Source organism: Rattus norvegicus, chromosome X, assembly GCF_021556685.1.
Source record: "Rattus norvegicus strain SHRSP/BbbUtx chromosome X, alternate assembly SHRSP_T2T, whole genome shotgun sequence".
NCBI classification, from domain to species: Eukaryota; Metazoa; Chordata; class Mammalia; order Rodentia; family Muridae; genus Rattus; species Rattus norvegicus.
The window spans coordinates 94,610,899-94,638,874 of NC_141554.1; the positions used below are offsets into that span (position 1 = coordinate 94,610,899).

General features: G+C 35.9%; 1 protein-coding gene across 1 annotated transcript in view; it reads left to right on the forward strand.

Annotated features, from left to right (window-relative positions):
* Pcdh11x (protocadherin 11 X-linked) overlaps positions 1-27,976 on the forward strand; it is a 684,984-nt gene that overhangs the window by 449,657 nt on the left and 207,351 nt on the right. The window contains 1 exon segment of the mRNA NM_001271228.1: positions 26,463-26,661. Within this exon segment, the coding sequence (NP_001258157.1) occupies positions 26,463-26,661 (199 nt within the window).

Genomic DNA, 27,976 nt, shown 5'->3' on the forward strand with positions numbered 1-27,976 from the left:
AGCACAAGCTTTGTCTATGAAACAGAAAGGCGAGCAGAGAGGCAGCCTAGCTGTTACCGGCTGTCTCTCTGGGCTTAGATTTTCCCTTAAGGAGTACCTACCTCCCTTCAGTGTCAGCTTGGTGGCTTTGCCTCTCAAGAGAACCAGCCTCCAAATGACACTAGGCTTCTAGTAACAACTAATAACAAAAGGATGGAGAGATGGTTAGAACCTGGGTGCTAAATACTAAGCAGCTGACAAAAGAATTGTAACCAGTTCACCTGGGGCTTTCAGGACTTTAGTAACAGCCCTTTACCAAACTGTCTCAGTGGGCTATAGGCCCATGGAAAAGAAAACATTAATCCTGACTGGCAAAACAAAGTTCTTCACAGTTGTAGATTCTTTGAAACTATTTTAGGGGCTCTTTTTGTCCCCCAACCTGGGGCATTTTAACCATTGGGGCAGGAACTGGCTGCTGTGGGGATAGGACCAAAGGCACTCTCCATGTTAATGATGATCAGGGGGAAAAGTAATTTAATGTTGGAGACTGACTCCTCCCTTGGAATAAGGACAGCAGATAAGGCAGGCTTCCTTAAAGAACTTCTCTAAAAGAGCGCTCTCCTACTGTGAGCAAATGTCAGAAATTCCTTTCCTGTTCTTGTTTTCCTTATAGCCCCACTTAGCTCTCAGCCCTTTTAGATCATTCTTCCTGTAGCATTTCTAACACAGCCTGTCCCTTTTTTATAGCCTGTTAACAGCATTTCTGATCTTTTAGGCAGCTACGCACTAAGTGCCATACCGGCTGAAACTCCACCTTTAAGATTCCTTACTCCCAAGGAAAATTTAAATCTTTCCCAGTTCATCACAGCTGGCTGCGAGCATAAGCACAGATAAAACACTATATGTTTTTGTTTTGTTTTTCTTTCCTTTTTTCAGAGCTGGGGACCGAACCCAGGGCCTTGCGCTTGCTAGGCAAGAGCTCTACCACTGAGCTAAATCCCCAACCCCCAAAACACTATGTTTTAAAAATTAACTTTGGCTATCAACCAACACACTGCCACTAGAGCGGGGTCTACAAAATTAAGTTTCTTACTCACTAAGCGTTAAGGGGACCAAGTAAAACGAACAAAGCAAACAGTTTCATGATTTCAAACACAGTCGTCGGTCCAAGATTTTAAACACAGTCGTCAGTCCAAATTCAAACACGAAACAAAAGTCAAAAAGACACTAACAGACACAACACATCCAGAAAACCACAGTCAGGTCACAAAGAAGACAAACAATTCCAACAGTCAAACAAGTAACAAGCAGACGCGCCGCGCGGCTTCGGTACCAAACTGAAACCAAAAATTCAGACGGAGTCAGCGAGGGTCTTGGATCCTCTACTCCAATAAAATTCAGACGGAGTCATCAAGGGTGCGGATCCCTCCGAAAATGGACGGAGGTGCCACGGATCCGGATCTCCCTCTCCTCCAACCACCCTTGGAACGTCTTCCAGGGCTGCGGGGGAGAAGTCCGAGCTCATCAGCTCCTTCTCTGGCCCGCCCAGATAGTCCCCAGATCTGAGCCTATTGATCGATCGTTCACAGGACAAGACACAACAGACAAGACAAACGCCGGCCAGCTTACCTCCCGGTGGGTGGTCGGTGGTCTCTGGGCAGAGGGTCTCCAAATCCCGGACGAGCCCCCATAATGAAAGACCCCAGAGAGGACCTTTCCCTCAGGAGGAGTCCCAAGCGCCCAATGACCTAGCCGAGTCCACTCGGATGCAATCAGCAAGAGGGTTTATTGGAAAACACAGGTACCTGCGGGCACACAGTCTCTTCGGAGGACTTGCGCCAAAGTCTATCATTTTTATCACCATTATTATCAAGTCTTCTAGTGTTTACTCATATAGCTTTAATTTCTGGAAAACTGCAGAGTTCAATTATTTTATACTTGCTTGCCAAAAATTTGAAAAGCTCTCAGGGAGAACTTTCCCTCGGGATGGAGACCCTCCAACTCCAAAGACCAGACCGAGACACCACAGGATGCAATCAGCAAGAGGATTTGGTTTATTGTCGGGATACACAGGCACAGGCACCTGCGGGCGCTTCAGTCACTCGGGGGACTGGCGCGCCCCACGGAACCAAGGATGGGCTTTTATAGGATTTTGGGGAGCAGAAGCAAGCATACAGAAGCAGATGCATGGTTACAGGGATATTATTGGTGGATTCTAATATGGCAAGGGTTTAGCCCGGGGGCAAGTTTCCTAGCTACCTTCCTGAAACATAACGACTGACTCGGCCCCCCAAGGGTTCAGCCTGGGGGCAAGTTTCTTAGCTACCTTCTTGGAACATAACGGCTGACTCGGCCCCCCACCAGGGTGTGGGACCTCTCCCGGGGCTTTTCTCATTGTCAGGTGCTCAACGGCAGTCCTCCTGTTGCCAGGCCTTCAACCAAACACATCTTGTTTGGCAGCCGCTGTGTACTCAGTGTTCTAACCTTTCTCTGAACCAGTCATCTTAAATATAGCCTTGTAAAATGGCGTTACTGCTGCTAAGCTGGGGTCTTTCAAATTTATATTTAAAACATCATTAGCATTCTTTGCTTTTAAAAAACAGAAAATTTATTTATTATATATCATTGTATAGAATTGCTTATGATCCCCATTTTGCAAACACCAGAGAGAATTTTGGTAAATAAATACAAAATGAAAATGGAATTCACTTTTTTTCTGCATTATGATGTGTGTCAGGACCCTGCAGGGGACTGATTTTTCTGAGAAACCTAGGAAGGATATTGGGTTTGGTGTTATCATGTCACCATAACCAAGAGGCAGATATCCAGGACAAACCTGCAGTAAAATCTGCAAGTATGACCTTCTGAGCTGTGCACTCCTGTCTGCAATGATGTACTAGGAACTAAGAAAAATCTCTCAGGCTCTCATGTGGAATCTTGCACAGACTTTATTAAGAAGGGTCTCTGCAAGCAGACAAAGACCTGCCCTCTGAGATGAGTGATGACATGGAAATTACAGATGTACCACCTTGGGTTTTATAATCCCGACTCCTACCAAAAAGAAGGGGCAAAAATGAAAGGGAGGCCATAGTGTTAACTATGGCTTTACAAGAGATAAAGGTCACAAAATTGACATGTCCATATTTTGGCAAGGAGATGCCTGAGGATAATTATACTACATACATCTGAACGAACTTCATTCTAAAATGTGGGTCTCTTTGTCTTAAAAATCATCTTCAATCTCATTTTCTGTAATTCACAAATTCTTCCTGCACTGCCAAAGAACTTTTGAACACAAATTAAAATGTATGGCACACAAAGATCTGTTTAACCTCTATCCTATTTAGATTAATGCTATTAGTAGCTCTTATCACCAAATCTGGAACATTTAAAGTATGCCTGTGTAGCAGATATTTGACATACTTAGATAAAGCACAGCCCTGCCTAATTTCAGCATCACATACAAATTCAATTTCCCCATAAGATATTGGAATGTAATCTGAGAGTGCTACTCATCTGGGAGAAGAGCAGAACATGAAGCACAGTTTGCAGATTAGAAACACAAACTTTTAGGGATAAGAAATTACACAAAATATCTCTTAGCATTTTAAAAGCTTAATATATTGAAGTTCAGAAGAAAAAAATAAAATGAAAATGTCCCCAAACCACACATGCATAGATCAAAAAGTACTTGATACATTACTTTTGCTGAAATTTGAAGTTTTAGAGAGCACAGTTTTCTTTGTTGGGCTGGTCCAGAGTCTCTGATTCTGAATAATCATAGCTCTGTATTACTTTACCTCTTGCCTCAGGCAAATCTCACACTTCAGTAAGAAAATGGAACATTCACTTTAACAAACTTAAAAAACAAAAGATCCTCCCCCACATTCTTAGAACTATGCATGTAAAAATATTTTACAAGCTTCCTTAAATAAAAGCAATGTTTTCATTCCTAAGAAAAATCACAGGGTTTGGAGTTCTATATGACAGTAAAATTTCCAAAAGTCTCACAAGAGCTTTTATAAAAGCATTGTAGTCAAATATAATTAAGAACAGTTAATCTCTACTACCACAGATTTGACAAATATCTAAAATAACACAGAAACACTTGTTGGAGCCCTACCCCATATTCCTTTACAAAATATATGTTAAATAGAAATGCCAATTAAATTATCTTCTGGTGCTTGCAAAGCATTCTCAATATTATTGTATATTGCCAACCAAGAGAAACATTTTTGGAGGTATATAGGGTATTCTGAATGTGACACTCAAACATCTGAGATAAAGCCTTAAACTGGAATGTCTGGGAAAGGAAAGCTCTTTATTTCCTGAAGAAAACAGCTCACATACCAGACAGACAAGTGAATACAGATCTTATCTTTGAACTTTCTGGTAAATCAGGGTGAATTTTAGTGCTTAGAAAGCTCCCACAAAAGATGAAAGGAAAATCTAAACATCACATCTTATCTGCCCTGTCACAGTGCTGTAATCCATGATCCAAGATGAAGACCAGGAACTTTCCAGTAACTGGTGTGTTGCTCTTTTCTGGAATACAAACATGGGGTCAGGAAAAAGGGAAAGTGCTTATCTCAGGCAAAACTTACGTATTCTATTTTATTATACCGTTCAGGAGGTTAGCTTTTAGTGAAGAACAAAACACAATTTAAAAATGAATTGCACAAAAAGGGTTTTAGTTGTTTTTTTTTTTTTTTTTAATTTCTGTTGCTTCTCAATCTTCATTAGAAACATGGGATATCTGCCTCATAAGAAATTTCTCTGACGATGGCTGAGCAAGGCACTGATCTATGGTCCTTATAAAATATCATCAGGAGTCATTTTATTGCTATTTTTCTTTAATAGAACTTTCCTTTAGGTCCATGTGCTATCTAGTCTCAGGCTCTTGCTCACTGAAGCAGAGTCAGGTATCGTTTCCATCTTGTGGAGTGTGACTTAAATCAAATCAGAAATTAATTTATTATTTCCACAAGCTTTGGAATTCTAAACTTACATACCTTGCAGGGAGAACACCATGGTAGATCAAAGGATTTGTACCTAGATTGCTGTTACATTTCTCTTTTAATAACATGAAGAGTATCTTCCCATAATAAAGATTATGCCATGTAGTGAAGGCTGTATGTATGCAGCAACTTGACTTCTCCATGTTCAATGTATTGTGTATGTGTTTTCTTCAGCAATAAGGCCTTGTCATCATTTGTTATAAGATCAACTTATAACATTGGCAATAGCCTTGGTTGTTTGTGTGTCCTTTGTGAATACTTGATCAACAATTCAATTTGATACAAGGCCTTACTGGTACCTGAAGAAAGAATCATTTGGTAACATGATATGTCATGGGGATATGTCTGCCCCATTCTTTGGTGATTTCATTGTCATCACCTTCATCTATGTATATATTTTGAGAAGATTCCAAATATGTTAGTTTTTGATACTACCACAGTAATAATCCTTAAATTTACTCTCCTTCTCCATATTCTCTCCCTCATCTCCCTCTTCTATACCCCTCTCTTCTTTGTGGTTCCATACCTGTCCCTGCTTATTTTTAATCCATAACTTTCTATTTTTGCTTCCTTAGGAAATCTAGCCCTCCCCACTAGGCCCCTACTCTATACCTAACCTTATTTGTTCTATGGATATGGCTTGCTTATCATTGACTTAACAGCTAAAATCTACAATAAACAAATGAAACAAATACAGAGACCCACAGCTAGTAAAACACTTGTTTCCATCTAATCTCTCCCCTCACAGCTTAGGGAAAACTTTAGAATGCATTCATCATGACTATACAGAAAAAATGTAAGAGCTGGGAGTGGAGAGTGGAGGGCATCTAAGACACAAGGTTTTCTAAAACATCATGAAACACATATAAACTCATAAAGACTTACATAGTATGCACAGGACCTTCATGATTCAGTATGTACAGGGCCTGGACACATCTTGCTTTGTGTTTTGATGGGATTCCTGAGCATTTTAAATGAATGGGTATTTGTATTTATATTTGTTTCTTGTGCTGATTCTTTGGCTCTCTCCTTTTTATTTCTTGTTTTGTTTATTCCAATCCATTAGGTTTTTGTTTTGTTTTATCATGTTTTATTTTATTATTATCATTTAAATACCTGTTTTCCCCCCAAGGTGAGAAAGTTTGTAGATCTAGATTGGAAAGGATGTGAGTATCTGTGAGAAGGAAAAGGATGAGAATGCATATCTGAATATATTGCATGATACAAATAGAATAAAACAAAATATGAGTCATGACATTAATGTACCACATCTGAGAAAGAGATCGCTCTAAGTAGATGTGAAATTGAAGCAAAATGTATGGAGTTGAAGCTGAAGAAAAAGCAGTGGCCAGTGGGAACGTACTGCTTGAGATTGCTGGAGACTCAGGGCTTTAGGGTGACTAAAGTTCCATCTGCAAATGTAGAGGAGAAATCAGCTTCCTCAATCATCATCACCAGTATAGGCTTTACTCCTATCTGAACCTTTGGGCACTGTCCTGTGATTTCAGTCATCCACAGGCGCCACAGATGGCCAGTACACCTCCTCTCCTATGGGAAAAGCAGCTGTGAAGAAAACATGACTGGACTTGCTAGTTTAAGAAACAAACGTGATTGTTGGGGGGAGGGCGGCAATGGGGGGAGGGTGGGGAGGGGAACACCCATAAAGAAGGGGAGGGGGAGGGATTAGGGGGATGTTTGCCTGGAAACCGGGAAAGGGAATAACATTCGAAATGTAAATAAGAAATACTCAAGTTAATAAAAAAAAAGAAAGAAATGTAAATAAGATCATATCTTATAAAAAAAACCAAATAAACAAAAAACTGTACCTAAAGGCAAATAAACTTTATTCTTTTCTTACCTCCCCTATTTCATCATGACTGGAGCCATAATCTGTCAACTACAGTCACTGATAGTAGAAGGCTAACCTTTCACAAACCTAGAAACTAAGCCACTCTTTGAATAAACCTTAGGGACATTGAGGGCTTCCATTATACTTGTAGCATATTGGAAATTTCACAAGACTGAACTTTCTAGTGTCAGCTGATACCAACCATGTCTGAATCAGCATAATATAATTGCCATTCACATACCAACAAAAACAAGTCTGTGAAGCTTTTTCATTTTTGTCAAATGTGGTTCTGAAATCCATGGTCTCAAATACTGGGACCTTCATGGTGACTACAATAGCCTTTCACTTTGTCACACAGTTTTTGTTGCAGAATTTGTATGAAGTAAATTTCCCAAAGTTTGAGCAATTTGCAGAAGCCTGTGAGATATCCAAACCAAAGTCTCTTGCCCTTGTCATCAGACTCAATGTTGTCTAGGTGCTCAGTGACATTAAATGGAACATCTAGGGAGTCATCAGATTCTGAGAACACTTTGTCCTTTGTCAGGGGCAGACTGATTGTCAGTGATGAAAATCTACTTTTGTCCCTTATTCTTCTGTAGCAGGAGGGCAGGAATCACCATTTCATATGTTTATTTCTTGCTGCATGGCTAAGTATTGCATCGCAGACACTTACTCAGCTTTGCAGAAATATGGAAGTCCAAGTGCTCTAAGTGCACTGAAGGGACCATCCTAAAATAGATTATTCTAGAACAAAGCCATTATAGGGCTAGAGTAATAGAATGGATATAAAACTCATGAGTCTAATGGGAGGATAGCTAGTCAGTACTTGAGTGACAATGGCATTGACAGTGGTCTCCATTTCAGGATTGAGTTCCTTACACTGGAACAGCAACATTCTTTTATGGAACTGTATACCTCCAATCTGCTCCTTGGGCAGAGTATTTTTGACTCTCATTGTCAATCCATCTACAATTTTAAGATATTTTTAATAAAATATTTTAAATAATTACATTAACACAATACAAGAAGTGGCTAGTTTAACACATAACATGTTGTCTACCTTAAACATTAAATACTTTTGTAACAGGAGAATTAATAAAAAGAAGTAGTGTTAACTTCATTTATAGCAGATATATAATTACTCAAAATTCTTTTTGGATATTATAGATGAGACCTTTTATTTATTTAAACTCCATTATTGTGTACATCTTCTGTAAATTGCTGCAAGTCATGAATTTATTCCATATAAAATGTTTAAACACACATGTACAAACACACACACACACACACACACACACACACACACACACACACACACCAACACCACCACCACACCACATACAGCTAACATATACTACACTACATATAGCAATTAAGGTATTAACAGTTTTTATCTACACTATAGAGAAATGTCATTTACTTCTTAATTGTTCACGGTTTCTGGTAAAATTAAAAGAAATTAAAGTTAATGAAAGAAACATTGGCCCATTTTGTTACTATAAATGTAACAACATTCATCTGTTTTGAAAACTCCTTTTAAGTGGCAAGTATGTGGCAAAGTTCTTTGAATTACTTCTAAGTTAGTTGTAAGAGAGTTAAATAAAATCTGTAATAGATATTTCAGACCCCCTTGAGTTATGATACACTTAGATACCAATGTCTTTAACTTTGGATACCACACCACTAATTTTCAGTCACCCTTAACCTATGTGCCAGACATAAAATCTTTGGCTAGAAAACATTTAGCTATACCTTTTATTAAAAAAAAATTATAGACAATAAAATTAACAATGAATTCCAAATTTCTTAGAGGTAAAGGAGCTGAGCACAAGACTTCCAATTCATTGAAATTCTTACATTTCATAATAAAACAAACATCTGTCACAGAATGGAATATAGACACCTAGAGTACAAACATATTCTCCTGGGATAATAGGGTATTGACAGAACAATCAGTGTTACTTAGACTTAATTACAAGCAAGGTGTATTAATTAGCATTTACAAAGTTTTCTTTGAATTCTTGAAATTTCTTCTACAAATATAATGATATTCATCTACTTTGAAAACTCCAATTATTTTTTAAGTCTATGCCAATCACCAGGTGCTGGAATCCATACATTTTAAAATATTATTGGCAGCAAGATTTTTATAGTTATTTGAAATTTAAATGTGTCACTATTCAATAATCAACCATTATAATAACAATGGAGTTATAATAAAAATTTTGTTTTAAATGTCAATAAATGTATATTCTCTCAATCCAAATATGTTTAGATTTTTTTCAAAATTTAATATTTTGTGTGTAGCATTTAGACTTAATGTTTCCAACTTGTTTATTCTAGTAATTACTGCATCTATCTATGCATTAATTGGTAGCATACTGAAAATATCTAGTGATAATACTTTAATAATAGAACATATAATCTGGATAGGCAGAGCAGGTGAAAAGGGAAAACAAGAATATCCTTAATGATGTATAAAACCAAGTTTTTTGGGGGGTTGACATTATTGCAATTGGCTGTGTCTTACTAATAAATAAATCCCTTAAGAATCTAGTAAACTCAAGAAAGTTCTATAAAACTGAACCTAAAAGAATAAAGCCATTTTGACTTCCCTGATAGTCAAAAATATTTTCCAATTATATTTCAAATACTAAGTAATGCTTTCCAATTTTATTCTTCCAGCTTTAACTGTGTATGTATTTAATTTTTGCTGTAATTCTCCCTATGTGCTACACAAAGAAAAATAAGTTAGATTTATTTATTCATTTTCAAGTAATATCATTTAATGTTTTGGGAATAACAATGGAAATTTCTTTCTGCCATATGGTATTATTTAACACTGCACATTAAGATAATTATGTTAAATATGATTAATATATTATCAATGATTAATTTGATATTATAAATGATTATATGATTAATATATTTAGATTACATAAAATAATAATTAGGACATTTAATTAATAAATATTATTAATTATTATTAATTAATTATAAAACAAAGTCATAGGTGCATAATATATTTCCTGTCTTATATTTATTGATGAAAAGAAAATTCTTCTGGATGTAGTATTATACACCATTAATCCTAACACTGAAAAGACAGATGTGAGATGGATGATAATGTTCTGGCTAGGCTAGCCTGGAATGCACAATGAGAACCTAGGTCAGAAACAGTTATGTCAGATTATGTGAGCCTTTTATAATATTTAGATTTTTACTACTTTTAAAATGTGTATTTATTGGGAAAATTCCATTTCTTTTAATCTCTAAAATTTATTCAAAATTAAGTCAGAATCTTTAAAATGCTAATCTTTTCACTTTGACATTCATAGTATATGCCAAAAATATTGTAGAAGGTGTATCAGGAAGAAAGAATTGGGTTTCCAAATGGTCTAGTTTTATCAAACAACTGTAGCATGACTCATATTGTCTAAAGACTGTGGAAACCTGAAGTGTCCCTTGCATTCTGGAATGGTATAGATACATTTGAAAATACGATTTAAAACAAATTATATAACAGATGCAATCTTCATTTTAAATTAACCATACTTCCAACATAATCATGAAAGAATTTTTGATAAGATTTTTATTTTTACATTTATGTTACAAGATTTTTTATACTTATGCACTTATTAATGTTATACTGAGTCTTTGATATGTAACCTCTGTTAACACTTATTATTTTATATCTATAAGTGTTTGTGTATATGTAGGCATATATTTATTACCTATGTCATTTTTTATTCTTTAAAGTTTCATACATATTTAAGCCACATTATTCACTCTTTTTTCCACATAACCTATCATATTTATGTCATCTTTTTAAAATACATTTATTTATTTTCAATCACTTAGAACAACCAGTGCTACTAAGATATGAACCGACTTGGCGTAAACCACAGGGGAAATTTTTCAAATTTTACAACTCTATGCAAGACGTTTGACTGAGGATATGTCATGTAATTACATAATCTGACACGGTTTATCATAAATATTATGATTCTATTTTCAAAATTTAAAAATGTGTCATTTTCTGGTAAAACCATTCTGGAAATCAGTCTGGAGGTTCCTCAGAAAATTGGACATTGAACTGCCTGAGGATCCAGCCATACCTCTCTTGGGCATATACCCAAAAGATGCCTCAACATATAAAAGAGACACGTGCTCCACTATGTTCATCGCAGCCTTATTTATAATAGCCAGAAACTGGAAAGAACCCAGATGCCCTTCAACAGAGGAATGGATACAGAAAATGTGGTACATCTACACAATGGAATATTACTCAGCTATCAAAAACAACGAGTTTATGAAATTCGTAGGCAAATGGTTGGAACTGGAAAATATCATCCTGAGTGAGCTAACCCACTCACAGAAAGACATACATGGTATGCACTCATTGATAAGTGGTTATTAGCCCAAATGCTTGAATTACCCTAGATCCCTAGAACAAAGGAAACTCAAGACGGATGATCAAAATGTGAATGCTTCACTCCTTCTTTAAATGAGGAAAAAGAATACCCTTGGCAGGGAAGGGAGAGGCAAAGATTAAAACAGAGACTGAAGGAACACCCATTCAGAGCCTGCCCCACAGGTGGCCCATACATATACAGCCACCCAATTAGACAAGATGGATGAAGCAAAGAAGTGCAGACCGACAGGAGCCGGATGTAGATCGCTCCTGAGAGACACAGCCAGAATACAGCAAATACAGAGGCGAATGCCAGCAGCAAACCACTGAACTGAGAATAGGTCCCCCGTTGAAGGAATCAGAGAAAGAACTGGAAGAGCTTGAAGGTGCTCGAGACCCCAAAAGTACAACAATGTCAAGCAACCAGAGCTTCCAGGGACTAAGCCACTACCTAAAGACTATACATGGACTGACCCTGGACTCTGTCCCCATAGGTAGCAATGAATATCCTAGTAAGAGCACCAGTGGAAGGGGAAGCCCTGGGTCCTGCTAAGACTGAACCCCCAGTGAACTAGACTATGCGGGGAGGGTGGCAATGGGGGGAGGTTTGGGAGGGGAACACCCATAAGGAAGGGGAGGGGGGAGGGTGATGTTTGTCTGGAAACCGGGAAAGGGAATAACACTTGAAATGTATATAAGAAATACTCAAGTTAATAAAAAAAAAAAGAAAAAAAATGTGTCATTTTCATTTTTTCTGTTTTGTATTTTTAATCATATACATATGTGAGAGTGCTGAACAAAAGTACTTCTTTCATAATGAATCTATTGACTCAATTTAAAGTGTCTGATTTTTTAAACTTTCCATTAATTATTTCTTTGCACTTATAGATTTGTTGCTTTTATAAAACATGATATAATTACATCATTTTCCCCTCATTTTTCATTTCCTACCATTTCCCATATATTACCATTCTCTTTCAAGTTCATAGTTTTCAACTCTGTATTTTTGCATGTATAACATAACAATATAATAAAATATAAGATGGTATATTATTAGATGTATATTCCTAAATACATAAATACTACCTGCTAAGTATACATAATGTTACCTCTCCAAACCCAGACACTATTGTGTATGCAAAGAAGTGCATGCTGATTTTGATATAGCTGTCTCCTGAGAGGCTCTGCTAGAGCATGACAAAGACAGAGGTGGATGCTGAGATGCTCACAGCCCACCATTGGACTGAGAACAGTGTCCCCAATGGAGGAGTTCGAGAAAGGGCTTGAGGAACTGAAGGGATTTGCAACCCCACAAGAAGAGCAACAACATCAACCAACCAGATCACACCAGAGGTTCCAGAGACTAAATGACCAGCCAAAGGGTACACCTGGAGAGACCCATGGCTCCAGCTGCATATGTAGCAGAGGATGGCTTTGTCTGGCATCAATGGGAGGAGAGGCTCTTGGTCCTATGAAAGCCCCTTCCCCAGTGTTGGGAAAGGTCAGGGCAGGGAGGCAGGAATGTGTGAGTGGTTGCAGGAACACCTTCATAGAAACAGTGGGAGTGGGGATGGGATGAGGGATGCCAGAGGTGAAAACAGTAAAGGGAAAAGATTTGAAATGTAAATAAAGAAAATATCTAATAGAAGAAAAGATAATTAATTAAAAAAAGAATTTTAGTAACTTTTGTTGATCCTATACTAATAAAAGTTTGAAAAAACTTATAAATGGTTCGTTCAGTTATAACTGGTATTTCAAAAATATTTCAGAACAAGCATAATGAAATAAATGTTTCCTCACATATTTGAGACAATTCATAATCAATATAAACATGTGTATTATTTTGGTTATTTTCGGATGTACTCCATTAGTTTCTTTTTTTCTAACTCCATTACTTTCTATTTTGGTGAATTTATTTAACTCTATATCTACTCCTTTTATTGAAAATGGAATTTTTAACACACAACCTGTCCTGATTAAAATTTTCTGCCACCTCCACTCCTTCTAGGTTGTCTCTACCATGCCTCCCATCTGAATCCACTTCCTTTAATTCTTTTGTTAGAAAATAAACAGACTTCTAAGAAATAATAAGACAGTAAAATGAAACAAAGTATAATAAGAATAAACATCAGAGTTAGACAAACAAGGAAACAGGAGGAAAAGTGTCTGAGAAGTCAAAATAATCAAATAATCACTAGTTCACAAACTGAAGAATCCCATAAAATACTAAACTGAAATCTATGATGCATATATAGAGAACCCAGTGCAGAAGTAAGCAGGACCTATATATGCTATTTAGAGTCTTTGTCAGTGCATATGACATTAGCTCATTTTGATTTAGAGGGCCTTGTTTTCTTGCTGTACTCCATAACTTCTAGCTCTGACAATCTTTCTGCACCCTCTTCCTTAAGGTTCCATGAACCTTGACTGGAGGTAATTGATAGAGATATCATATTTTGGTCTGTGTGATCAACAGTTTTTTTACACTCTGCATATCTTTATTTTAAAATATTAGCAAAATATTTTAAATATTAATGTTAATACATAAGCAAATGTTAGCACATAGGTCTTCCATCCTCTAGTTAATATTACTTATAAAATTTTATTTATATATTTATAAGATTAATTTTTTAATAATTTTAATTTCGCCATTCTTTTTAATGTTTTCCTGAAATTAAAATATTAGCTAGGATCGTTTTTCTGTGTCATGAATTAACCAAATTTTATTTACTAAAAGGTCATTATTATACTAGAATCTAGAAGTATTTAAAATATTTATTCCAAACATATTTTTTTAAAGTTGGATATTTATTTACATTTCAAATGTTATTCCTTTCCCCAGTTTCCTGTCCATAAGACCCCTATCTCCTCTCCCCATTCTTCTATAAGAGTGTTCCCTCCCCATCCGCCCTCCTTCCAACACTCTCCATCATTCCCTTGCACTGGGGGTCCAACCTTGGCAGGACGAATGGCTTCTTCTTCAATTGGTGCCCAACAAGGCCGTCCTCTGTTACATATGAAGTGGGAGCCCTGGGTCAGTCCATCTTATGGACTTTGGGTAGTGGTTTAGTCACTGGGAGCTCTGGTTTGTTGGCATTGTTGTTCTTATGGGGTTGCAAGCCCCTTCAGCTCTTTCAGTCTGTTCTCTAATTCCTCTAACGGTGGTCCCGTTCTCAGTTCAGTGGTTTGCTGCTAGCATTCCCCTATGCATTTGACATACTCTGGCTGTGTCTCTCAGCAGAGCTCTATATCCAGTTCCTGTCAGCATGCACTTTTTAGCTTCATCAATCTTATCTAGTTTTGGTGGCTGTATATATATATATATATATATATATATATATATATATATATATATATATATATGTGTGTGTGTGTGTGTGTGTGTGTGTGTGTGTGTGTGTGTGTGTGTGTGTGTGACAGGTGGGGCAGTCTCTGAATGGCCATTCCTTCAGCCTCTGCTCCAAACGTTGCCTCCATATTCCCTCCTATGAATACTTTAGTTCCACCTTTTAAAAAGGAAAGAAGCATCTGCACTTTAGCATCTGCACTTTGGTCATCTGTCTTCTTGAGCTTCTTGTGGTCTGTGGATTGTATCTTGGATAATTCAAGCTTTTGGGCTAATATCCACTTATTAATGAGTGCGCATACCATGTGTGTTTTTCTGTGATTGGGTTACCTCACTCAGGATATTTTCTAGTTCAGTCCATTTGCCTATGAATTTCATGAAGACATTGTATTTGATAGATGAGTAGTACTCCACTGTGCAGATGTACCACATTTTCTGTATCCATTCCTCTGTTGAAGGGCATCTGGGTTCTTTTCAGCTTCTGGCTATTATAAATAAGATTGCTATGAATATAGTGGAGCATGTGTCTTTGTTGTATGTTGGAGCATCTTTTGGGTATATGCCCAGGAGAGGTATAGCTGTGTCCTCGGGTAGTACTATGTCCAATTTTCTGAGGAACCTCCAGACTGATTTCCAGAGTGGTTGTACCAGTTTGCAATCCCACCAACAATGGAGGGGTGTTCCTCTTTCTCCACATCCTTGACAGCATCTGCTGTCACCTGAGTTTTTGAGCTTAGCCATTCCGACTGGTGTGAGGTGGAATCTCAGGGTTGTTTTTATTTGAATTTCCCTGATGACTAAGAATGTTGAACATTTCTCTAGGTGCTTCTCAGCCGCCAAACATACTTTTTATAATTAATTATTAATGTTGAGAATCACTAAGAATAATGAACACATTTTAAAAATCCAATGAAATTATTATTTTACTTTTAGGATTTTATGTGATGATCCCTTACTGAAGTCAAAAGTTCAAAATTATTTTGAAACCTAATAAGATTTTGAAGGAGCCAATAACAGAATATATCTGTAATTTGTAGTGTATAATCTTTTTAATTTGTATGAATTAAAACTACCCATAAATTTCTACCAGAAATCATACGCTTTAAAAGATTTAGTAAATTGAAACATTATTTTAATTCAATCTTGTTCTTGGCAGAAATGTAAATGAAAGCATTCCTAATACTAGAGATTTTATAGAGTCTTAACCCAAAATTTTTCATTAGCAGTTTGTTCATCAATATCATGAGATTCTTCACTGTGCTTTTAACAGTTCTGTGATTGGACTTGACTCCTATATCTGTAAAAACAGATTTTCCATAATGAACACTGTACTAAGGAGTAATTAATTTTATTAAATGGATAATGTGTTATTATTATGCAATTTACACTTATTTATACTAAATCTGTTTTAATATAACATCTCTAAGCTTAATCGTGATTTTCTTTTTCTCAGTCTTGATGCTTGGACATGTTGAGGGGTTTTGGTTGCTTACTTGCTTGACTTTTGTTTGTATGCTGTGTGTTTACACATGTATTTATCTGTGTGCATAGTGTTTCTATATTGAAAATTTATTTTCTTCATAAGATAAGTTGAGGGAACTTAAAAAAGAGTCTTCATGATTTAAGGAGATTTAAACAAGTAAAAAAAATTAACAGTATTACATATACTAGTGATTACAGTAGCTTCTCTCCAATCTCAAAGCCATATACCCCAGACTTGCCTGCATATACAATATTTTTTAGCTAATGTTACAGCAAGGAAATTCAGCTATTTTAATTCTGTCATTGATTACCTGTAGGACATATAGAACTTTAAATTTTCTTAAATATGGGGTTGACTCAAAGGGAATAGTGGCTTTTTGCCTCACTTAATTTTATGGAAGTAGCACATTTTACACAAATATCAGTTGTATAGAATATATTGATTAATACCAGGTGATAGAGATGAAAAAATATATTTCAAATATACTGTAGTTATTCTAAAATGTGTGAGCAATGTGCATGAATTCAACACACTGAAGAACTGACATACTATCAACTGTGTACACTCCTTTTAAAAAGAGAAAATCATCTAATCATTATTATTTTTAAACTAGTTTTGTTCCTCATCATATTTTTGTGGTGATATCTCTGACATTAAACAGAGAATATTTTGATTCAAGTGTTTATGTAATTGATGAAAATGCCAGGCTTTTCTTCTTTCACTGTATGCTGCATAGTTATTCCAACCTATGTAATTCAAATCAGAAACCATCTGTTGCTTGAATGACATTTGGTTTATTTAAAATGCATCAATTAAATAGACATGTTGTGTAACTATGGCAATGGGAGTGTTATTCTGCGGATTTAAAAAAGTGACAGCAGAGGAAAGAACCAACAAAAAATAGCATTTTTCATAGAAACAAATTTTACACAATTTAACATAAAAGCAAAGAACTGTTATCATTCTTTCAAAGTGCATGATGGCTGGTATCCTACATTATCTATATTCACATCATCAATGCAGTTCATTTTTATCACCAATATAAATGACTTTATACTATTTTGACCTGTTCTTATTAGTTATGTAAATATATCACATACAAAAACCAATGTTATTAGGAAATTATATATTCTGATAGACACTTGAAATTAAGTTGGTAATTTTATCTTCAAGACAGAAGGCTTTATAAAGACTAAAGTAGCTGAGAGTGCTGGAAGACATGTCAGAGAAAAGAACAACTTATGCACACCCTTTACTGCTTACAAAAGAGTTCTATGGATAATTGGTGGAAATTTCTCCTTCTGACAATATTATAGTTTCTTAAAGCTAAAGAATGCAATTAACTTGATTATGCAAGATGAATATAAAAGCAGAAAAAGAGACATTAGACTCTTATGAAGTCAGTGAGCAGTATTTTGGAAAGTCATATATTTTTATCCACTCATGCTTTACTGTATATGACAAACCTTTGTATATTAGAAATTATGACATAAATACTTCTGAAAAACAAAGTTTTTGGGTAATTCATAAAATTACATATAAAACACTAAAAATGTCCGTATTCAGTACAACACACAAATTTCTCATTCAATTTTTGATTTATAGATAGGACATTCAATATGACCATATAGATTTTTATTACTTACTGTAATTTTGGAGGCATGCTAACTACAAAGCAGGTGAGGCAGCAATTGTTATTTTGTAAATAGATTCATTCAATTTCATTTTCAAAATTAATGCAATTCTGGTAATTCCAACTTTTAAAAAAATTAATGTTCTTAAAAAAAATTTATCCTGTCTTTCTACTGAGTCACTCCCTACCTACTCAGTATAGTACTTGACGACCTAGCCAGAGGAATTAGACAACAAAAAGAGGCCAAAGAGATATTAATTTGAAAGGAAGAAGTTAAAATATCACTATTTGTAGATAATATGATAGTATACTTAGGTGATCCCAAAAATTCCACCAGAGTATTCCTACAGCTGATAAACAACTTCAGCAAAGTGGCTGAATATAAAATTAACTCAAACAAATCAGTAGCCTTCCTCTACTCAAAGGATAAACAGACTGAGAAAAAAACTGAAATGTCATCCTTCACAATAGTCACAAATAATATAAAATATCTTGGTGTGACTTTAACCAAGCAATTGAAAGATCTGTATGACAAGAACTTGAGGGGGTTGGGGATTTAGCTCAGTGGTAGAGTACTTGACTAGCAAGCGCAAGGCCCTGGGTTCGGTCCCCAGCTCCGAAAAAAAAAAAAAAAAAAAAGAAAAGAAAAGAAAAGAACTTGAAGTCTCTGAAGAAAGAAATTAAAGATCTCAGAATATGGAAAGATTTCCCATGCCCATGGACTGGCAGAATTAATATAGTAAAAATGGCCATCTATTGGGGAGCAATCTACTATTAAATACAATCCCCAACAAAATTCCAACTCAATTCTTCATAGAATTAGAAAGAGCAATTTAAAAATTCATTTAGAAAAGCAAAAATCCCAGGATAGCAAAAACTATTCTCAACAATAAAAGAACTTCTGGGAGAATCACTATCCCTCACCTCATATTGACCTATCTCTTTGTACAAAGTTCAAGTCCAAGTGGATCAAGGGACTCCCCATCAATACAGATACTTTGAATCACTTTAGAAGAGAAAGTAGGAAAAGAACCTGGAACACATAGGCACAGGTAAAAATTTTCTGAACAGAACACCAATGGCTTATGCTCTAAGATCAAGAATTGACAAATGGGATCTCATAAAACTGCAAAGCTTCTCTGTAAGGCAAAGGACACAGTCAATAGAACAAAATGGCTATCCCCAGATTGCAAAAAAAAAAAAAAATCTTTACCAACCCTACATCTGATAGAGGGCTAATATCCAAATTATACAAAGAACTCAAGAAGTTAGGCTTTAGAGAACCAAATAACCCTAATAAAAAGTGGGATACATAGTTAAACAGAGATTCTTAACTGAGGAATTCCAAATTTCTGAGAAGCACTTAAAGAAATGTTCAACATCCTTAGTCATCAGGGAAATGAAAATCAAAACAACCCTGAAATTCTACCACACATCATTAAGAATGGCTAAGATAATATTCTCAGGTGACAGCAGATGCTGGCAAGGATGTGGAGAATGGGAACACTCTTATATTGCTGGTGGGATTGCAAGCTGGTACACCCTCTCTGGAAATCAATCCAGCAGTTCTTTTGAAAACTGGAAATAGTTCTGAGGACCCAGCTATACCATTCCTGAGCATATACCTAAGAGCTGCTCCAACATATAACAAGGACACGTGTTCCCTTATGTTCATAACAGCCTAATTTATAATAGCCCGAAGCTGGAAATAACCCAGATGTCCTTCAACAGAGGAATGGATACAGATACATTTACACAACGGCGTACTACTCAACTATTAAAAACAATGACTTCTTGAAATTCTTAAGCAAATGGATGGAACTAGAAAATATGATCCTGAGTGAGGTAGCCAGTCACAAAAGAACACACATGTTATGTACTCACTGATAAGTGGATATTAGCGAAAAATAAAAAAAAAACCCTTGGAATACACATGATACAACCCACAGACCATATGAAACACAAGAAGTAAGACCACATCAATGTGTGAATGCTACAGTAGGACTCAGTAGTATGAAGAGAATAATCTCTGGGAAATAGAGGGAGAGAGTTATATGGGAGGGAAAGAGGATGGGAGGTGAAAAGGGGAACCAGTTTAGATATGGGAGAGGATGGGAGAAAAGTACAGAAGGTCAGGAATTTGAAAGTTTGTAGCAGTATTGGAGGGGAAACTGAGGATAACCACTAGGAGGTCCCAGATGTCATCAATCTGCAAGGTTCCCAGGATCCAACAAGGAGGACTTTAGCCAAAACAAGCAAAACAAAACAAAACAAAAACAAAAAGGGTAGATAGAACCTCTAGAGGCCATATCCAGTGAACAGGTACAGCCCATAGTTGAGGGATGGGGCCACCCACCCACCTCAAAAATATTAATCCAGAATTCCTACTGTCAAAAGGAAATGCAGGGACAAAGAGTGGAACAAGTACTGAAGGAAAGGACATTCAGAGAGTGCCCCACCTAGGGATGCATCCCACCTGCAGACACCAAACCCAGTCACTATTGCTGATGCCAGGAAGTACTTAGTGACAGGAGCCCATTATAAATGTCCTTTGAGAAGCTCAGCCAGAGCCAGATCAATACATGTGTGGATGTACACAGCCAAATATTGGACTGAGGGCGGGCACCTCAATTTGTTAGTTAGGGCAAGGACTGTAGGAGCCGAAGTGGTTTGCAACCTCATAGGAAGAAAAACAATATCAACCAAGTAGACCCCAGAAATCTCTCATGGACTAAAGCACCAACCAAGTAGTGCACAGGAGGTACTCAATGACTCCAGGTGGATATGTAGCAGAGGATGGCCTTATCTGATATCACTGGCAGTGGAGCCCCTTATTCCTGTGGAGGTTTGATGACCCAGGATAGGGGAATGCTAGACTGCTGATTCAGGAGTGGGTGGTTAGGTAGGGGAGTACCCTGATAGAAGTAGGAGGCAGGGAGAAGGGGATAGGGAGCTTTTGGAGGGGAAACTGTGAAGGGGTATAACATTTGAAATGTAAATAAATAAAATAATCAGTAAAAAATGTGAAAAATAGAAACATGAGAATAAACAACCTCTTATATTTAGTATAAAATATACTTTTATGGCATTCTAAGTTATGTATATACAATATATATGTATCGGCAATATAGACTATACATGCAGCATTATATAAGCTTCACATTGTATTTAATTTTAGGTGAATTTTACCACTCTTACCACATGCAAATACCTATTTCTGTGTACCCAGTTGGAAGGCAGAAACTCTTTTAGTACAGCCCTTCAATCCCAAACAATGACATCTAATAGAGGTACAGATAAAATGACAAATATTTGACAGAACGAATCAGAGATAGTATAATCCCAACTCTTTGGAATACACATGATACAACCCACAGACCATATGAAACACAAGAAGTAAGACCACATCAATGTGTGGATGCTACAGAAAAGATATTTAAGAGCAGAGCAGAAAGAGACAGTTCAATTAGCTCTGTTTAGTCGTTTGAGTTGAATGCATTAGAGTTTCTCACTGAGTTCAGTGGAGTGCAGTGCAGTGCAGTGGAGTTGAGTTTGTTCTTGAGTTCATGTAGCTGAGTTCAGGTCAGCAGAGGCAGTTGATGCCAGAGTATGAGGAGGAACCAGAGAATTAGAGTAAATAGCCAGAGTTAGTTTGAGGCTAAGCAGAGCAATTCATTGAGAAGCTAGGAGAAGCCAGATTGAATCAAGCATCCTGGAGAGGAGTTTGATCCAGAACAAGTGAGTTGAACTAGGAAGCCCAAAATCAGAAATAACCAAGAATGGTAAGCTAGATAATGTTATGTAGTAGCTAATATTATATGAGTTGTACGACATTACATTTTGTTTATTTTTTAGCATATTTTCCAAGGTTCTTATTTTTTTCTTTTTTTAACTTTTTAAAATTTATTTATTTTCCATTTTTTATATTGGTTACTTCTTATTTACATTTCAAAAGTTATTCCTTTTTTTCGGTTTTCTGTCCATCAGTCCCATAACCCCTCCCCCTTCCCTTCTATATGGGTGTTCCCCTCCCCATTCTCACCCCATTACCACCCTCCCTCCAACAATCACATTTCACTGGGGGTTCAGTCTTGGCAGAACCAAGGGCTTCACCTTCCACTGGTGCTTTTACTAGGCTATTCATTGCTACCTATGAGGTTGGAGCCTAGGGTCAGTCCATGTATAGTCTTTGGGTAGTGGCTTAGTCCCTGGAAGCTCTGGTTGGTTGGCATTGTTGTTCATATGGGGTCTCAAGCCCTCTTTCAGTCCTTTCTCTTATTCTTCCAACAGGGGTCCAATTCTCAATTCAATAGTTTGCTGGCAGCATTCAGCTCTATATTTGACATGTTCTGACTGTGTCTCTCAGGAGAGATCTACATCTGGTTCCTGTCAGCCTGTACTTCTTTGCTTCATCCATCTTATCTAGTTTTTGTGGCTATTTATGTATGGGCCACATGTGGGGCAGGATCTGAATGGCCGTTCCTCCAGTCTCTGCTCTAAACTTTGCCTCCCTGTCCCCTCCTATGGATATTTTTGTTCCCCATTTTAAGAAGGTTGAAACATCCACATTTTGGTCATCCTTCTTGAGTTTCATGTGGTCTGTGCATTGCATCTTGGGTAATTCGAACATTTGGGCTAATATCCACTTATCAGTGAGTGCATACCATGTGTGTTTTTCTGTGATGATATTTTCTAGTTCCATCCATTTGCCTGTGAAATTCATGAAATCATCTGTAATTTACTTGAAATGCTTAAAACGTTATTAATGATCTTAACTAATATGTGCAAATGAGTGAAGTTAAACCTAAAACTACAATGCTTCTAGTTTCTTAGTGAGAAAATGTTGTAAAGCTATAATGTGAAATTTAAAAAAAAATCAGCCTTCTCCATCAGGGTTCTACAAACTGTGGCCAACAAGAAAATCAATGTTAAAAGTTTGAACAAAAATTGTCTTTACAGACACATATGTTTTTATATTTACTAAACAGCAATTTAAAGCAAACAAAGGGAAAATTACTAATGTCTATATTTTCTAAGGCTATTTTTTATAGTATAACATGATGCTTAAGAAGGCAAGAAGATGGCCATAGAATATATAGCTCAGATGTTTATGGCTATAGATGTTTAACATTATTCCAACAACAACAACATCAATAAAATATTTCTATTCAATTTCAGTACATGGCTTTAAGGGGAGTTTCTAGAAAATGATTAGCGTTTATTGTTGAAATATATATACATATTTTACCCATGATTTATACTAGGAATTCCTTTTTAAATTCAAGGACAACTCTATTTCAGTGTTTTCTTTAATTAAAGTAAAGCAAAACAGAACAAAAAAAGAAAAAAAAAACAAGACAGTCAAGGTGTAACACATCTGCAACTACCTGCAGAATAAGTCTAAAGTTAAAAAAAAAGACTGGCTATTTAAGCTGACAAGATGGCCCCATGATGGTAAAGCAGCCACATAACATGGTAGTCCTACGAAAGTAATAAAGAACGCCTAAATGTTGGGAACACCCTAAAGAGTTAAGGAAAACATGTTTAGAAAGAAAGAGGTTTACTTCTTTTTTGAAACTTAGAAAAGCAAGCTGACTTACCAATTCCATGGCTGCCCTGGGGTTGATTATTATGGGAAGAAAATGCACAGTATTTTATTAAATAACTAATTATTCTGCCTATGATTCTTCGTGGCTTAAGTAGAGCCCATCTTCCTAAAAGTCCCATAGTCTTATAAATTGGAATGTTAGGTCTCTACCTAGACAAAAGATACTATTCACTTGACCCGGGGATTTTTCTGCTCATGACATCACTCCCTCTAAAGAGTTCATTGGAAAAGTATTTAGAAGCTAGAGCAAAGGACAGAGCCCACAAACAATTTTAACAATATTTGCTGCCAAGAGTCCCAAGGATTTTTAGCTTTTAATCAGGAAAATAATTGTGTATTTTCTTTGAGTTGTCTTCTTTTTTAAACTGCCTAGCCAGTTTCTACCTTCTATTTTCAAAGAATTTCTGAACATATCCGACAAGTTGAGAACAATTTTTTGATTTATAAGAATACCAAGGCTTATGTAGTGCTTTTAAACTTTAAATTTTTCAGCAGGTATACTTTCTATAGCTTTTATAAAACTGTGCTGTGAAGAATATAACATTGCTGTTTATCTGAGTGGACCCCTACTAAATATCTTTAGTACTAATAAATAAAAGAGTGATTGATAGATGATGAAATCCATTTATTTCAATATTCTCTTCCACGATTAAGTGCTATGTGAGTGATGAATGTGAATGTGAAGGTCAGTGTGACATTCAAATTATGCATTGTAATAATGATGATTATAGAATCTCAGAAAACTGTTTTTCCCTTTTTCCTATGCACTCTGTCCTAGGTATAAAGAATAACAGAAAGAAGACAGTGAATGGGTAAAAAGCCCAAAAATAGTCCATTTTTTAAATTTTCCCTTAGTGATATATAGATCCTAGAAACCATAATACGGTTTGATAATATAACATTCAGTGTCATCAACTACAACTTCTTTGTGTAACAACATATACACCAAATTAAAGTCTGAAAACTATACAGTATTTCCTACTGAACTCTTTATTTCCTTGTTACAGTGTATAGTGATAGTGATGAGGAAGAGGGTTGGCCAAAACCACACACCACAGTATTCAATCCCTAACTAGCCTGGGACAATGTATTTAGATATACTTGTCCTCACACTCACAGACATCTGCCTACCTTTGCCTTACTAGTGCCATGATTAGATTTGTGTACCACCAAATCCTGCTAGATTTTTTTCTTCTCTTTTTTATTTTCTTTCTTTCTTTCTTTCTCTCTTTCTTTCTTTATATTCTTTCTTTCTTTCCTCCTTCCTTCTTCCTTTCTTCTTCCTTCCTTCCTTTCTTTTTCTTTCTTTCCTTCCTTCTTTCTTTCTTCCTTCCTTCCTTCCTTTCTTCCTTCCTTCCTTCCTTCCTTTCTTTCTTTCTTCCTTCCTTCCTTCCTTCCTTCCTTCCTTCCTTCCTTCCTTCCTTCCTTTCTGTGCATTCTCTTACTAATGCCTCAACCAACACTCTTAGCTACCCCATCTCACAGATACTAATGTATCTTGCTTTAAGAGTATATTAAGAGACTTATTAAAAATGAATTGATGTTTTTATAATTATAAGAACATTAAATTGATTATATTACAAATTAATTTTTTGTGTTTTATTAAGAATATACTGGAAATTAAAAGTAGAAGATTAAAATGGATGCAAATCAAGCAATTACTATATACATTTGTATTTTGTACCATATCATATGAAAATGATACTCGAACATTTCCATTTTCCTTTTGAAGAAATTCCTTAATACATAAAACAAATATATGAAAACTTTTTTTGCTATTTTGTCATGAAAATGTAATCAGTTTAATATGACTTAGGATCAATTATGTCTTACTAGTATCTTTTATTCTGTGACTAGTTTAATGTTTTGTTTGATACATAATTTTATCAATACCATCCAGAAAAATGTAGGATGCAAAATTCAAATACCTTCTTAATTGTAGATCAGAAATTTGGGCAGTGCTGAGAAGCAATGTTTGTTATTCATTGAAGGACATTCCAATTAAGGTGATTCAGGTGTTTAGATATGGCTGAAATATTCCAATGAGAAATTTAGATTAAATTTCTACTGTGAATTCTTCTCAGTTGATATCATTTATATCATTTCACTCCTGCAATAGCTTGATTTTTTTGGTGTTTACTCTATTATTTTTTTCTTTTATGCTGTTTATCCACCTTTTTTTTGGTTTGGGCTTCCTAACAGTGTAGTTCCTCATCTACTCAGACACATCTGAATATATCTGGATTTCTACAGCATGAATAGTCTAAAATAGCAAAGTAGAAATATTTTATTATATGGATCCAGTCCAGAGTTACTGAGTCCAGATGTCAATGAATGTGAAAAACAGGAAGTAAGACTCATTTGGTGGACTATCTTTGTATATTAGCTACTATATAAAATAATACTACTGAGAACTAAAATGGTGCTGCATCTGGTTGGCATATTTCTGTTCCTAGAATTCATAAACATCTTATATCCAAAGACTTATGTTCTAGTTATTTGAACATTTTATATTCTGATGTTATTATCATTTACAACAAGTTTTATTGCTTTTCTTTATAATTGTTCATAGCATTTTTCCATAGTATGTGGCTGGTTTTGCTTTTGCAGAGCAGAATAAAAATAAATGAATTATAACACAAACCTTGCTTTTATGATTATTCTTAATGCTAAAAATTTTAATTTTAAAGTGTTTATTATTGAATGAAGTCACCACTGTTTCTGTTCACTCGAATCTCACAGAATAAATAACAAAGATGTTTTATATTTATTCATTCTCGTGATCCAAAATGTAAATTATTTCCAATACCACTAAGTGAATCTATATTAAAATGATAGTCAAAATTTGTAGTGTGCTCAGACAGCACAAAGCCTAACAGTTTCTTGCTTAGCGCATACCTCTGCCCATTAAGCCATTGAATCTCCTCTGTTTATAAATATGATAGTGGGAAATCTGCTGACAGATGAAACTGGTTTAAACACAGATCTGGCTGTTAACAAAATCCTGTAATTGGTCACTGTACAAGATAATTTTAATATGGCTTTGCCAGATAACTGAAATAATAAATTGAATACACTAAGCAATTATTCATATTATTACTGAAACTCTGTAATTTTCCTTGTTCCCTTTAGTCCCAGAGACGTGTTACATTTCACCTACCAGAAGGCTCTCAGGAAAGCATCAGTGATGGTGGATTGGGAGACCATGATCCAGGCAGCCTTCCCAGTACATCCCATGCACTGCCACTTGGCTATCCACAGGAAGAGTATTTTGATCATGCTGCACCAAACAACCGCACTGAAGGGGATGGCAACTCTGATCCTGAATCTAGTAAGTGATCCTTTACTGGTTCTGCAATAGAAATAAATTAATTCTGTCTGCAAATCAAAATTTCATAGCTCTAATTATATGGGCCAACAAATTATACTACTAGTTATTACAAGGTAATCCTAATTAGGTGGGTGACAAATATATGCTAATAATATTTTAAATACAAGATAGCAGATATTTTAATGAAAATTTAAAAAAATTATTTTGGTTAGGTACAGGAAGGATATTTTGATTCTTACACATCTTTATATGCAATCTGACATTTTCAGTAATTTCTTAAATTGTGTCCATAATAAAATGATACATAAGTTTCATATTACTTATAGGTTCCTGTGTAATTTAATAGAGATAAAATAATTTTCAATTATTTCAGGAAGAAAGAGAGGAAAGTATACTGAGAATTTCATTAATACACTATCATTACAGTCCTGCCTCATGTTATTGTTTAAAAATCCTACTCCTAACCAAGAAGCTGTTTACAATCAATACCTACTAGGAAAGGGAATATTATTTTCTCCTGTGTAATAGACTCAGTATATCAATCACACTCCAGTATAGGCCACATGCCCAAGAATAGATACCCAACATAAAATGATTTCCATGCCTGTTTTGTTTTGTTTTGTTTTGTTTGGTTTTATCTTGTCTTGGTTTGTGTTTGTGTGCATTTCATTTTCTTTCTGTATTTCTGTCTGTTTATTTCTGATTTATTTGTTTTGATGTCTTTTATTAGTAGACACCTTTTAAAAATTTTTATTGGTTATTTTTTATACTTACATATTCAAATGTTATCCACTTTCCCAGTTTACCCTCAGAAAACCCCCTATCCTACCATGCTTCAATGAGGCTGCTCCCCCACCCACCCATGCACACACCCATTAGCGCCATATAACCCTAGCATTCCCCTATGCTGGAGCATCAGTGCTTCACAGGACCAAGGGCCTCCCTTCCCAGTGATGCCAGATAAGGCCTTTCTCTGCTAAATATGCAGAAAAAACCATGGGTCCTCCATGTGTATTCTGTCGTTGGTAGTTTAGTCCTTGGGAGTTCTGGTGTGTCTGGTTGCAAACCCCTTTAATTCCTTCAGTCCTTCCCCTAAGTTCTCCACTGTGTTCCCCATGTTCTGTCAGATGGTTGGATGTAAGCATGAGTATCTATATAAGTAAGGCTCTGGCAGAGCCTTTCAGGAGACATCCTTATCAGACTCCTGTAACCAAGCACTTCTTGGGATCAGTAATAGTGTCTGGGTTTGGTGGAGGCATGTGGGACGGATCTCCATTTGGGGCAGTCTCTGGATAGCCTATCCTTCAGTCTGTGT